Source organism: Merops nubicus, unplaced genomic scaffold, assembly GCF_000691845.1.
Source record: "Merops nubicus isolate BGI_N331 unplaced genomic scaffold, ASM69184v1 scaffold5757, whole genome shotgun sequence".
Taxonomy (NCBI): domain Eukaryota; kingdom Metazoa; phylum Chordata; class Aves; order Coraciiformes; family Meropidae; genus Merops; species Merops nubicus.
In genome coordinates this window covers 7,986-22,406 of record NW_008618202.1, presented here as the reverse complement: position 1 = coordinate 22,406, position 14,421 = coordinate 7,986, and the positions used below count along the sequence as shown (strand labels likewise).

The 14,421-nt window shown below is 42.3% G+C and overlaps 1 protein-coding gene across 1 annotated transcript in view; it reads left to right on the top strand.

The window, feature by feature from the left end:
* LOC103775882 (laminin subunit alpha-3-like) overlaps positions 1 to 14,421 on the top strand; it is a gene marked incomplete at both ends in the record, with an annotated part of 43,016 nt that overhangs the window by 21,353 nt on the left and 7,242 nt on the right. Inside the window, 13 exons of the mRNA XM_008943356.1 lie at positions 1,939 to 2,071; positions 2,737 to 2,879; positions 4,199 to 4,299; positions 4,427 to 4,577; positions 5,789 to 5,949; positions 7,768 to 7,876; positions 9,265 to 9,362; positions 10,645 to 10,810; positions 11,170 to 11,296; positions 11,402 to 11,541; positions 11,905 to 12,020; positions 12,538 to 12,749; positions 13,561 to 13,765. Coding sequence (XP_008941604.1) covers positions 1,939 to 2,071; positions 2,737 to 2,879; positions 4,199 to 4,299; positions 4,427 to 4,577; positions 5,789 to 5,949; positions 7,768 to 7,876; positions 9,265 to 9,362; positions 10,645 to 10,810; positions 11,170 to 11,296; positions 11,402 to 11,541; positions 11,905 to 12,020; positions 12,538 to 12,749; positions 13,561 to 13,765 — 1,862 coding nt within the window. The remainder of the gene's footprint in view (positions 1 to 1,938; positions 2,072 to 2,736; positions 2,880 to 4,198; positions 4,300 to 4,426; positions 4,578 to 5,788; positions 5,950 to 7,767; positions 7,877 to 9,264; positions 9,363 to 10,644; positions 10,811 to 11,169; positions 11,297 to 11,401; positions 11,542 to 11,904; positions 12,021 to 12,537; positions 12,750 to 13,560; positions 13,766 to 14,421) is intronic.

The following is a 14,421-nucleotide window of genomic DNA, read 5'->3' as shown; positions in this document are numbered from 1 at the left end:
TTTTTTATTTCCTTATTTTTGACAAAGAGTCAAAGTGTCTTGCAGGACCCTGAAATAATCCTCCTGACATTTATTTTGTAGCAGGCAAATAGTGTCACCGTATCTACCACACAAGAGGCCAACGTAGCAACTTTTTTTTGTGAGAAGAAACCATTTCCATGCAATTACAGTGATAAGAAGCTGTGTGTGACATCAGTGGTGGTCGCTGGTGCCCTGCCATGCTGCCAACAAGTGTCCCAGGCTGAGAAGCTGACAGGCAGGCTCAGATTTTAAACCACTGGCCAGAGTTGCCCAAGTTTGTGACAGAGCTTGAAGAGTAATTTCCCCCTGGAGAGTAATCTCCACCTCTGGTTGAAGCCAGGGACCAACATCTCTTCCTCCCTCATTCCTCATATATATCTTCCTTCTCTCCCTTCACTTTATCTTCTATATTTTCCATAAAAGCCTATAAATCATTTTGATACATCTCCTGAAGCACGTTTCTCTATTTTGCCTTTTCTTTTCTGTCCATATCTATTTCTCAAGTGTTCCTTCAGTGCCTGTCTTCTCCACATAGTGTCCTTCAGAAATTTTCCTTCCCCATTTAAAACAATGCTTGGGAAACCTTCCTCTAGTTGCCTGTTTTTCATTCTGGTCTACAATCCATCCTGCAGCCACCTTGATTTGAGCTGTCTGGTCTCTCTGGATCTCTCAGCCCTGCCAGCTGTCCTGTGTCTGCCTTTGCTTTCTGCTTTGCATTTCTATTTAGAAGAATAATTAAGAATCTCTCTGGGATACTGACCTCAGAATTGAGTCGTATGCATTCAGCTTTTAGGAATCAGGGAAAATGAGGCTTAGTGCTTTGTTCTCAAACTATGGAACAGAGGAATCCTGTGTGGATTTGGGAAGTGGAGTGTGTCACAGTGCTGGGGAGGTCACTGCACCACAAGCACCTTGGAAAGTGGATTGTGATGGGTGAACTGGTGGGAGCTGGATTATGGGGCAAGCTTTATGATTTAGGATGGAAAAAGGGAAGTCAAACTCTTCAGGTTGCACCAGTCCCATGTTCTCCCAGTCCACCACCAACCATCTCTCTGCTGATTCCATTGCTCTGCAAATGAACCAAAGGGGGCTGTGTGGATGCAGCCTCCTGGGGGCTCAAGAACTGTGTGGCTCCAGAGGGGTCACAGAACATCAGATATGGTGTCACATCTCCAGAGACCTCGGGATTTGGTGGGAGAGCAGAAATTTCAATGACAATCTGAGGTGTCTGCATGCTGGGGAGCATCATGAGTCGTCTCAGACTGGGAGCAGTGATTCTGGCCCATGGCTGAGGAAGCCAGAAATATGGACAGCCCTTGATAGCACATCCCTCTATGGCCCAGGAGAGGAGAATAACCAGAATATCAACCCACGTGTTAGTTCAGCCATTCTGTGGCTTCCTGGATAAGCTGTTATTCAGCAGCACTTTTATTTCCCAGGAGGATTTGTTCTGTGTTCTTTTGTAAGCTGCCCAAGCCTTTCTTTTCTGTTATGGAGTTTGTCTTTGCCAAATGGTTTTTCTTCCTCTGGGTGCTAGTAACAAATAATACACTTTCCTTTCCTCCTTCTTTCCCTTTCTTTTTATTTTTCCCAGCCAGAGGTGGTTGTGCCTATCACTGTGGCTTCCCCTAAGCTCTTCCACCTAGTCCTCCGCTATGTCAGCCTGGGCTCAAAAAGCTCTAAAGGGAAGATCTCAGTTGCTGAGGACTATTTTGGCACTAATTATACCTGTAAGTGAATTAATTTTCTCCCTAGGCTTGCCTGTCTCCCTCTGTCATGCCCCAGCATTGCCACCCCAGTAGACACTTGTCTGCATGTGCAGTTTTCTTGTAGGACTTTAGCGTGGTGCTTGCATGGCTTCTAACTGTCCCTCTATCCAGCATTTTATGGCTGTTTTTATTAACTTCCATTTTTCAGAATGAAGTGAGGATAACTTTGAATGTGGAACACTCACACCTCTCCTCATTTCGCATTGTCCTGAGGTATATTAACCCTGGAGGTGAACCATCCTCTGGTCGCCTATCTGCTTGCCAATCTCAGCCTGGAACAGGTAGGTGCAACTCAAGGGTGCAGCAGATCCCATGAATATTAGCTCAGAGGAGCCTTTTTGAGGTCCAAAGTTGTAACATCACCTTAAAGGCATCACTTTTAACAGTGTGGGTGCTTCTGTGCTTCTCCTAATCCATTTTGGCACATAATGGATTGGCTGTGTGTGCATGGAACCCCTGCTTGATGTAGTCATCAACACTTGTTCTTTCAAATGTTGGCCAAACCCAGTGGTTTCAGCTCTGCATTTGGAAGCTCTGTGTTGTGTGTGTCGTGAAGCTTTTAAAGAAGGGATAACAGCACTTGGTTTGGTTTAGTTGGTTTAATATTTCAGTTGAAAGGTGGCTTTTGCCTTCATTTCGTGAGTAATGTTTATTTAATGGTGAACCCAATCTACCAAGGAACCAGCTTTTGTCTGTGTCCAGGGGCTTCAAAGAGGAAACCTTCAATGGTCCAGGGGCTTCAAAGAGGAAACCTTCAATAGCCATAACAACAGCTCCTCAGGACTTCTTGATAAAACATCCTGCAGCCACGTTGCTGTTGTACATCAGCTCTGCCCAGGAGCTGCCTTCAGTTACTGTCTGCAACTAAACATTAAGCAAGTGGGGATATTTTACCCAATCCCTTATTTTTTTTCCTTGATTATTCTTTTTTTTTTTCCTTTGGCAGGGGCTGCTCAGAGCCAAGAGTTTGTCTTTCCACCCAGCAAGGAGCCAGCTTTTGTCACAATCCCAGGAAAAAGCTCCACAGAGCCTTTCTCCCTGGTCCCAGGCACGTGGACTGTCAGTATAATGGCAGAGGAAGTCCTCTTGGTAAGAAAAAAATTGGGGAAAATACCTTGAAGGCTGTCATGATAGTGTTGCTCTGGAGGTATTTTCCAGGAAGAATCCTGCAAGCAATTGGAATTCAGCACTCATGAAGAGTACAGCAGGAGAATATTATCATGAAAATGGATAACTCTGCCTCTTAATTCATTTTTTTCATCTCTTTCACCTGCTCTTGTTTTTCTTGTGCTTACAGACTTTAAGTCTTTGCAGAATCTTTCAAAGGTACAATGGGTTGAGCATAAATGCTCACAGAAATACATCATTCTGATCAGATATCATATTTAAAGCTTGGCTCAGCCAGGCCCTTTAGTTTTTTTGACAAAAATTCTTCAGAAAAGTATCATAAGATAGGGTGCAGGATTAGCAAAACGGTTCCTAAATGTTCTTATCCTCCCATCTCTAGTTTTCTGTCACTGAAAAACGAAAACATTTTTCTGACAGCAGTTCTGAGAAGCTGCTATAAAGAGACCAATTGCTTGAGGTGGTCATTTATGGAAAACCTTCCACGTGTAAGATCCCAGAGCCAACATACTGCAGCTCCTGGGTGGATTCTGCAGGGTTAACACGTAGCCAGTGGCTTTAGTCATTAAGCCTGGGGCTCCCTTAAATTTATGGGATGCCACACAAAATGTTCCTAAAGAGCTTGCAAACATATTTCTTCCTGGAAGTGACAGTGCTTATCATGCCTGGTGTTTTTTTTACTAACACTTTTGAAAAGGAATTTTATGTTATTATTTTATAGTTATTTTATTTTTTTATTCATTTATAAACTTTTTTTATTAATTGTACAATATTATATTCGTTAATGATCTTAGCCCAGCTTGTTCTTACAATAACAGATTTTATAAATAAGCTCTAATACCTTTATTTAAGTGGGTAAGGAAGGGGAAAAAATAAAACAGCTTTTGGAGCACAGGTTAATGGATTACATGGAATATTTTTATAAAGTCATCTGGGATCTGTGAATGTCCCTTGTGGGTTGCACCCCTGGGTGAAGGCAGCACCCAGCTGGCTGTGTTACCAGGCTCTGGGGAGGCTCCTCTATCAGCATTGTCCTGTCTAACATATGATGGGACAGTGGCTTCAGAGTTTCCCTGCTTACAGGGCAGTGCTTTTGTCCCATCCCTGTGAAGGTATAAATAGAGTTAGGGAGTCACATCCTGATGTATCAACAACAAAAAAATCCATCTCTTGCAGCTATCCTCCCTGAAAACCATTTCTGTCGTCGATTTTGTGAAAGTCTTGAGATGTTCCTGTTGTAATTTTCTGGGTGGTCTTGCATTTGTTGTGTTCTTTGTTCTTAGGACTACTTGGTGCTGCTACCTAGTGACTACTACGAAGCATCCATCCTGCAGGTCCAGGTTACAGAGCCTTGCACCTCTTCAGGACAGGCTTCAGCAGAGCAGTCAGTATATTTGCTACAGAATAAACGTGTGCCTTGGATTATTTTATTATTATTTTTTTATTTTATCTTGCTGCACCTGAAAACAACAATAATCCTGTGTTCTGTTTGGTTGTTTTGTCTGTGTAAGCTGCTTGCTCTATCAGCATCTGCCACTGGGCAGCTTCTCCTGTGTCCCTGGTTCAGAGGCAGTGCACACCAGTGAGGGAGAATACAGAAGAGTGTCTGTGCAAGAGCCAGCTCCTGGTCAACCCTCGATGGCCTGGATCAGTGGAGGAGAGGTCAGAATCCTGCCTGCTAATTGCACTCCTGTCCCTGCTACTGCCTGCAAACCTCCTGCACTGAAGTGGTTGCAGATTTACAGCTCAGGATTTACAGATCTGGAAAGCAGATTCTGAGCCAGGTTGTGTGTAGGAGGGAGATGTAGAACTGTGACTAGAGTGGACATTTCACTCTGCCAGAAGCTTGGTAGTAAATGAAAACCCCTCTGCTTTAGGCATTATGATGTGTCCAGCATGCTGCTTAATTGCAGCAGAGATGGTGTGATGGTTTCTCAGCAGAAATGACAGGTCAGCATCACTCTAAATTAATATTTATTTTTTTTAAATAGAACTATTTAAATTTCTTACATTTTACTTAAGTAAAATATCTGCTTTACTGAAAAGCAATTAGGCCAGTGGTGTAGGTCCATTCAAAGGTAAAAATATGCTTTATGGAATGAAAAGTTATACTAGAAGTGTGTTTGGTAGAAATAAGGTGTTTTATCAAGCACGTGATAATTACCTGTCAAATGATTGTGCCCTTGATGACTGGGCTTGGATGTTGCTTTTAAAAACACCAAACAGAACAAGAATAGATGCCACAGGCCCTGGTGTGCAGAATTTTCCTGGTATGAGTGATTGCAGTGAAGTCAAGAGAGCAGCTGACAGGATTATTTACAGGTTTAAGTGTTCATAGCCTAAGGAAGCACTGAGGAAAAAGAAAAACAGTTTAAATTTCAAAATAATTATATAGCCAGCTAGAGCAAAATTCTCTGTAACCACAGCACTTGCCACGTGACTGCTTTGAAGTATTTTGCATCAAATATTGTGTTAACCAATCTGTGCAGGTTGGAAATAGGAGTTTCAGTCAATAAGGAGGCTCAATTTTAAAGTGTTATTAAAATAGCTGGGAGAGGATGGTGACAATTTTTAGTGTTGTTGAAGTTTCACCACTGGTGCTTAGTACTGGGGAGAGGAGAAATAATAATAATATAATTTCCTAGGCTTATTTTACAGCTTTCCTGGGACTGTTACAATGGCAGTTGTTTCTTGAACTTAATTAAGTGATAATTACAAGCATTGCTTCCATCCTGCTGGGTAACTTTTGCTGAGAGTTCCTCATGGACTGCTGCTGACTCGTTGGCTTGCACAGCAGCAAAATGCAGCTGCAAGAAAGGGAGTGAAAAATCTAATGGCTTTTTTTTTTTCCCTTTCCAATGATCTGGACCTAGGTTAATTTGCAGATGACCATAAATGTTCCTCAAGTTGGTCGCTACGTTCTGGTTTTTGAATATGCCAACAAAGAGGATGAGTTGTACACTGCTGAGGTGGTGATACACAGCCCTGGGCCTGCCCCTGAGGGCAGAGTGAGAATTTATAGCTGTAAATACAGGTAAGGATTTCTGAACGAAGAAAAAATGAATAATTTATTATAATAATTAAGTTATTATAATAATAATCATCTCCCAAATATTTAATGATTACCTTTTACATATGGGCTTCCATTTTACTATGCAAACTGTTTGAATTTTAGGGTGATTTAGAAGCAAGTACATGATTCTGTGGCTATTCTATAGATTTTTAATTCTCTCTGTGCAATCAGCTCGTTGCTATTGCTTCAGTGAAGAGTTTTCCTGTACAAAGAGTTACTTTCTTATGGACATTCTCTTGTCCTGAGCAAGATTGTCTTCAACACTTGAGCACTTATGACTCAAATTAGGAGTGTGGTCCTGCAGGTTTTTGCACCCTGTCCAGTGCCAGAGGACTACATCCATCCCTTTTTCCCCATGAGCAGTTTTTCTAGTTTTTCTAGTGTTTGGCAGTTTGGAGGCTTAGGGATGTTCAGGATGGCAAAGCCCAGCTAGAAACATTCATCAGCATGTTTGTGATCCAGAGTGGAGCTATGTGGAGCACTGACCTTGTCAGCTTTTTGCTGGGAAAAGCTCTTATTTTAGCCTGTTACATAACACCTTGAGCTCCAAAGTATTTGCTATAAATCTTCCATTTTATTGCATTTATTTTCCCCCCTCGAAACACATTTTATGGGCTAATTTTGAACATACTTGCTTCTTCATAGGATACATCAAGAATTTGCTCGTGAAAATAACAAAGCAAGCCCTTTCTTTATTTTATTTTTTTAAAAAAGCCCTTTTGCTTTAATGCAGCAATGCAGTAAATCCCTCCTGCAGGCACTGCATGAAGCCAATGATCACATTGCAACTGAGCTGCTGTGTCATCTCCCCTAAGCAGGGAGCTCTGAGTCTCTTTTGTTAAAAAATAAATCAAGAAATGACATGGTGAAGTATGTGCAGAGAAGAATACCTTGTAGAATCAGGGATATATTGTGCCAGGCTTTCTTATAGCAAGATGAGCTTAATTATTCCCTGAAAACTTACAATGTTTTCTTCAGAATAATTAAGCTCATGTTTCTATAAGAAGTGTAAGAGAGTGGAACCTTGCAAATTTTCAGTGAATCACAAACAATGCACCTATATTTATCTGGTCTTCAATGTCCATAGCCCTGAGCTGACTTATTTCTGAGCTGTGCTCTGAACAAGAGTGAAAATTCCACCATCTCCAGGTGGTAGAGGAGAAGCAGAGAAGCAGTTGTAGGGCGGTTCCAGGCTCTCATCCCTGCATGGGGTGCTGGCTGGATTAGCTGAGCAGAAATACAGAAGGAAGAAAAGAAATCAGAGCCTTATATGACTTCTCTTCAGCAAAAGGGAACTGTTGCTACTTTTGGCAAGTTGCAGAGGTCATGCTCCTGGAACGAGGCAGAGTTCAAAGCTTTTAGCAAGACCCTTAGTAGGTATTTTTTACCAGAGGTGGTGCAGCCAATTGAAGATAGCCAGGAAGGGGGAAAGCTCCATTTTTTTTCACTTTTATTGAGTATCTCAGTGTACAGAATAGCTTCCTAAAATCCAGATTTACCTAGGCATATTTGTGTGAGCTGGAATCTGGAGGTTTGAGCTCTGGTTAGGTCAAGCCCCACAGAACAAGGAGTATTTTGCCCGTGGCACATCCTTTGTCTCACTGGTGAGGACGCAGCGTGGCCAGACATGACTTAGGATGGCTAAGCACCAGTGGGGAGGCTAGCCAAAAGCCAGGCAGCTGAGCTAGGCAACACCCTAAGCCACATGGCAAGGCCAGCAGGCTCTTTGGTAATCAATTTTACCATTATTTATAAAAAAACCTGTGTTTTCTGTCCCAGTTTCCTCTGTCGCAGCATCGTGGTGGATGGTGGGGGTCGTGTTGCAGCCTATGACCTCCTAGCAGACACAAAGATACACCTCAAAGCAGCAGCAATTAATTTCCTTCTGGTAAGCATCAGTTTGCTTTTCCCTTTTGTAATACTTCTTCCCTGAGCTGGGTATAGAGAGATTATTTTCTCCCTGTGTTCATGTGCTGCATGGTTGTGTGTGAAATCAGGTCTGTTATGATGCTTGAAGATGTTTATTTATATATCCTCAATGCTGAGGCAAACTTGATCAGTGTCAATGATAAACATAAATTTGCCTTTCTTTCCAACTCCCTTGAGCTTTATTTCAGTTCCCCTCTCTCTTCTACATCTAAACTTTAAAGGAAAAATATCCTGGTAGCTTTTATACTTCATCTTTTTATTTTCCTTATATTTCACTTTTTTTAAATGCTTTTTTTTAAATGGGAGTTTCCTGGGTCTGTTAAAAATTCAGGGGATAAATGCATTGTTGGAACTTTAAAATATTTTGAATAAAAAGCATTCACTGCCCTCTTTTGGCCACCCCAGGAATACATTTTTCTGGACACTGAATTTTCTTCTGTGTTGTTTGTTTTAAGTTTTAAAAAGCCAAGGTGAGTTACACGGTTAAAATCTAGTTGAAACCCAGCTATAAACACAGAGTATTTTACAATTTACAGCCTAAATAAAGGGGAAATGTGGTTCTTGAGGTCAGCTTTCAAGAGAGGCTTTTTAAAACCCAGACTATGTTTTGCACTAACTTCTTAGCTGCTCATGAAACTGAATCCATTTGATGAAATCCCCCTATGCAATTTTTTTAGGTGTATTAACACATGGTGCTGGCTGTCCTACTGCTTAGCAGGCATTTTTATCTCCTTTTTAAGCAATTCACAGCTGAGTTTTGTGAGCTGCACTTAAGTATTTAAAAAAAAAAAAAAGGAATGAGGTCTTGTTGGCTTTTAAAATGAGTTCTGAAACTTTTGAGAGAAGTCCTGGGGTTACTGAAACTCATTCTTACAGACTTCATGTGAGCAAGTTTTTATGCCTGCATCTCAGAAAGCCTGGGGGTTTCCTCAGGGTGCAGAGATCTCTGATATTGCAGATAAGGGCTTTTCCCCTCCCACCTCTGTGTGCTCCTTGCCAACCTTCTGACCCCACAAGCTGGTCTGTCATTCTCATTGCCATACATATTTTAATTTTCATCTATTTAGCTTCTTCTCCTGGTTTTGCTGGGGTAGAATTGTAGGCCAGGCATGGTCTACAGGCCATTAGCAGTTCTGAGCTGATATGGGATGAGTTCTGAGCTGATGGTGTGGGATACACCCAAGCTGGTTCAATGTCATGCTCATTATAAAGGGGGAAGTTTGCTTGAGACAGGGGCTCCTCCTAGTTCTGTTTTCCCTTTTCCTCCTACTTTTCCCCATCCCTAGAGGGGTCTGGCCCTGCTGGTTGTGATATTAACTGTTAATTGTCCTTGTGGTTATTTTTCAGCACAAGGTTTGTATTATACCAGCAGAGGAATTTTCTCCAGAATATGTGGCTCCTAAAGTACAGTGCATAGCTGCTCAGAGGGGTGCCCATGGTGGAAGGTAACTTGCTTGCAATGAGATTTAATTCTTTTGAATGAATCTTTGCTCAGTGACTTCCAGGGGATTTGTAGATCACTTTTGCAAAGTGGTATTTGTAAAAAAAAGCTGAAAAATCTGGGTAGTTAGTTGGATAAAAGCAGGGGACTGAACTTGGCTTCCAAGTGTGCACAGCATTGACTCACAGCTTTAATTCTTATCTTTGCTCAGTGACTTCCAGGGGATTTGTAGATCACTTTTGCAAAGTGGTATTTGTAAAAAAAAAAAGCTGAAAAATCTGAGTAGTAAGTTGGATAAAAGCAGGGGACTGAAGTTGGCTTCCAAGTGTGCACAGCATTGAATCACAGCCTTAATTCTTTGCATAAAACTTTGCATAGTTTACTGTATGTTTATGTTCTGTCATTAAGACCATTATCTGGCAGCATTTTTGCTTTCCTGAGAGTGTTCTGTATTCACCAAGCTGAAAGATGCAGGGTCCTGGCTCACTTTAACAGTGTCAGAAGCAGAAGCTGCACGTAATTCCCCACACAGACCTGGAAAATACATCTCAATTTTGGCCCTGAAACTTACTTGTCATTCCAGTTCTGGGCCTGTCCTGAGCAAAGATTAATCATTGTCTGTTGAATACTTAGGAGAAGTGAGCAAATACTGGCAGGAAACTCCCAACAACATTTTCTCCTGCAGTCTTGGAAAACACTTTTCTCAATTAAATTCTTCAGAATGAAATATAGCAAGGAAGAAATAGTTAAGCACAGCAGTGAATGAATAAAGATGCTTTCAAGGAGCACTGCTATTTATTTTGGCTCAAATTTTACAAATATTTGAGTCTATACTTAGTCCCATTGACCTCAGTGGGGAAACTTGCATGTTTAAAGGCTACACCTATGTAAACATTTGTAGAACTGGGAATATAAGATTAGTGGAGATTCTGGTGGATGTAATTAACTGGATTAAAATTTATTTCTTTTTTTAAATGCTCCTGGTTCCCTTGGGTTACATCTTCTTTAGCAAACTCCTTCCACTGAAACTGTTCAGGTTATGGAAAATTTGAGTGGATAAAATGAGTTAAAGCACATTTTCCTCTTGGTGAGGAAATCTGTACCTCTCGTTTCCATTTGCTTTCTGATCTTTTACACAGAACCCAAAAAGTAACAAGGGCTGCTCTTGCACTATTGATTGTACTACAGAGAAATAAATTGACTTTTCTGAGTTAACTGCTTTTCCTGTTGTGGTGCTTAAGAAATTCTCCTGCCCCCCAGTGTGACTCCTACACCTCTGTGTTTAGTGCAGCGTGCGTTCCCTCCGTGTACCCAACTCCACCAGCAGCTTTGGTTTTGGATGCACTCAAGGCTGGGAAAACTTCTGAAGTGCAGAGACACGTGCTGGAGGATCCACCGAGTGCCCCTTGGCCTCCTGGCTCGGTTAAGGGGGTCACCTTGACACCTTTACAGGTATCTCATGTCTGGAAGCTTTTATTTCCTAAGCCATCAAGGATTTTCTCAGTACAGTTAAAAAGCTGGAACGCTTTCAGAGAACGTGATGTGATCAAAATGTTGCAGAGTGAGTAAGTCATAAAGACAACTGAGGAAGAGAAAACTGCCAGATTCTTTTTAAATTTCACAGCAGTCTGGCAGACTGCAGATGTGTTTGGCGTGCAAACAGTTGTCATGCCACATTCTCTGGAGAGATTTAACTTACTGAGAGCTCCTAAGCCCCCCCTCTTTCATTGCAAGGAGGTGGCAAAGAGCTCATGAACTCAAGAATATTTCACAAATGGAATATCCTCTCAGAGCTGTCCTTGTTCCTGCAGAAGCAGATGACCCTGGGTGGCAGCGTGCCCCACTTGGGCAGATATGTGTTGGTGGCACACTTTTATCAGGCAGCACATCCGACGTTCCCCGTGCGGGTGCAGGTGGAGGCAGGACGTGTGTGGGCTGGTGAGCAGCTGAATCTCCTCTCACCCCTTGCCTTTCTCAGCATCTGGGCATTTCTTTGGCATCACGTTGATGGATTGATTGATTTCTTTCTAAATTTTGGTCCAGGTTCCTTCAATGCTTCGTTCTGCCCTCATACCTCTGGCTGTCGGGAGGAGGTGGTGGCAGAAAGCCAACTAGAGCTGGAGGTTTCTGAACCTGAGGTCTCTGTCACAGTGGTGATACCTGATGGGAGAACCCTGGTTCTGGTATGTCCCTTACCCAAGTGTGCTTGGAACTACTAGATTCTCACTTTCACCATTCGTTTAGCTAGAGATCCAAAGATGAAAGGCAAAGAGAATTTGTCTTTGAATGTTGTCTTTCCAGTTTTTAGGATCTTGTGTGCTTCTGTTTGATTTTAAATCTTAAAGATACTATACACTGGTTTTATTGTGCACTGTAGCATCACAACTCTGGGGGGAAGAGGAGTATATTTTCCTTTTCAGTTAAAATGTTATGGGTTTGAAGAAAATCCAGAACACGTAATGAATCAACATTTAAATATATGAATGCCTTAGCTTTTCTTTTGCTTTTCTCTGGAATGTACAATTTAGCTTTCTTGTTGTTTTAAGGCAAATGTCTTAGTTGTTCCAGCAGACACCTACAGTTACAAAATTCTTGACAAAAAGACAGTGGACAAGTCATTTGACTTTATCAGCCAGTGTGGAGGAAACAGTTTTTATATTGAGTAAGCATCATCCTTTTAAAAGAAACCCCAACTGAACACTGACAACAAGCTGGGAATTAATACTACTTTTCCTCTGAAATACAGATGTATAAAATCTCCATCATTGTGCTCCATTAAATTGCTTTTCGTGGCTGAGGCTGGCCCATTCAATTTCCATGAGTCATTTTTCCATGACTTTCTATGGTCAATGAAATGTAAAGGTAGAGCTTTATTGCTCACAGCCCAAAGGAGGAAAACCCATGTCACCTTTCTGCCTGTAGTGCTTCCATCTTTGGTATTTGGTATTTTGCTTGGCATGCCTGAACTGATACGACTAATACACACATTCTTTGAAAAAAAAATCTCTTACCTGCACGTTTAAAGCTATTCCCCACTAATGTAAAGACTATCTCTGCATGTGTGTCAATACTAATGTCAGGGAACTGCTTGAAAGACAGGACCCTAATTTGCAGGGCTGCTGCAGAGCACACTCCTAACAGTTCCTGTGCCAGCACTTACATCATTTCCATTTCCATAGCCCGGAGAGCTCATCAGCCTTCTGTAAGGACTCTGTGAGGTCACTGGTGGCTTTCTACAACAACGGAGCTCTGCCCTGTGACTGCCACAGTGCGGGTGCCACCAGCCCTACCTGCAGCCCCCTGGGGGGGCAGTGTGTTTGCAGACCCCACGTCATCGGGAGGCGCTGCAGCCGCTGCCAGACTGGCTACTATGGGTTCCCTTTCTGCAAGGGTAAGTCCAGCCTTGGCCTCATTCAGCCCCTTCTGTTGAATCCTCTGGTTTGATTGCATAGCTATTGCAAGCTCCTCTTTGCAGGGCTTGAACCTGTGAGAGGCTGGTTGAGCTAGCTTAGACTTAGCACAGCACAGCTCTCAGTTTAAGGCAGAAGTAACCCCACTCCCTTAGAGCACCTGAGGTGAGGGAGAAGCCTGTCGTTGTGTTGTCTGATCAGCTGTTAAACTGCTTGCAGTTAAACTGGTTAAAATCCACATTGTCCCTCTCTCAGTCAAAGCCATTTTTCTGCGCTGGCTGCTGAATTATTCCCAAGCTATTTCTGCTGTTTATCCCAATTTACACCTTCAAGGTTTTCTATAGATAATCAGGAGATGCAGCATTCTTAATTTCTCATATTCTTATGCTATTCTTATTAACATAAACAGATTTATAGATTACACCAACAGTCCTCAGATGCCTTCCCAGATATTATGCTCAGTGTTTATCAGTGATGCTGTGGAAAAGTGCTGCCCTTAACACCACAACTATTTGTCATTTAATCCGTGGCAGTTCTGGGAAGTGATTAATGATGCCTGTGTTAAGTGAGGCAGCTGATCTATGGAAAAGAGAGCCAGGCACTAAAGCAACTCTTTCAAACTACAATTACAGTCCTATAATTTGATTTCCGTGGCTGTGAGCTTAAAACTAGTGAGAGGGAGAAAAGAACCATGAGCTTTCCACAGAAATGTCCATTTTCCATATGCAAGTTCAATCAGAATTGATCCCTGTCTTGAGATGTTTGATCTGGAGAACATTTTCTTTGACCTAGCGTGCAGCTGTGGGCAGCATCTGTGTGATGATGTGACTGGGAAATGCATATGCCCTCCTCAAACCCTGAAACCAGGCTGTGAGGTGTGTGAGAGGCATCACTTCAGCTACCACCCTCTCGCTGGCTGTGAGAGCTGCAACTGTTCAGAAAGGGGAGTGGTGAAGGGGGAGAGCCCAGAGTGTGAAAAAAACAATGGACAGTGCAAGTAAGTTTGGGTGATGTGCATGGGAAACAGCCCTGGGGTGGTTTGCTTCAGGGTTCTTTGCAGGGGTTGGGAAGGGAAGGGGGAAACTTTGGGGAGTAAGGATTTGAGGTGTGCTTGGCAATAGTGAGGTCTCAGCTGTTTCAGGGAGACCTGCTGTGTTTTAGTGGAAAATTGGCTTGTGCAGGTAACTAATGGTGGGGTTTGGGATTCCTGGGCTTGTGTTCTGCTTGCCAGTGATGTGACATGTCACCAGGTATATGCCTCGTGTGACTTATCCACTGTCAGTGCACAGCAGACCTCAGATGAGAGCTCCTTCTGGACACACGTATCATTTGTAGTGGTGTGCATTGTCTCCCAAATTCTTAAAACTCTGCAGTTCACCTTCCATGATCTGATGTCTGAATTTAAGTCAAATGATGGTTTTAAGTACTGTAAAACTTGAGTGTTTAAAATTTCTCAAAATTAATTTCAGTGATAGCTGCTGTGGGTTTGAAAAATACAGTTAAGTTGGAGCCAATTTCAAGTGATGATGGCAGTTGAAATTATGCCTTCTGTATGCCCTATGCTTGTTGATCTGTAAATCAGCCTGCTGAGATGAGAATAAATTCTTTAGTTTTATTCCTTTATTTACATCCTCTGAAGTAGATGTACAGCCA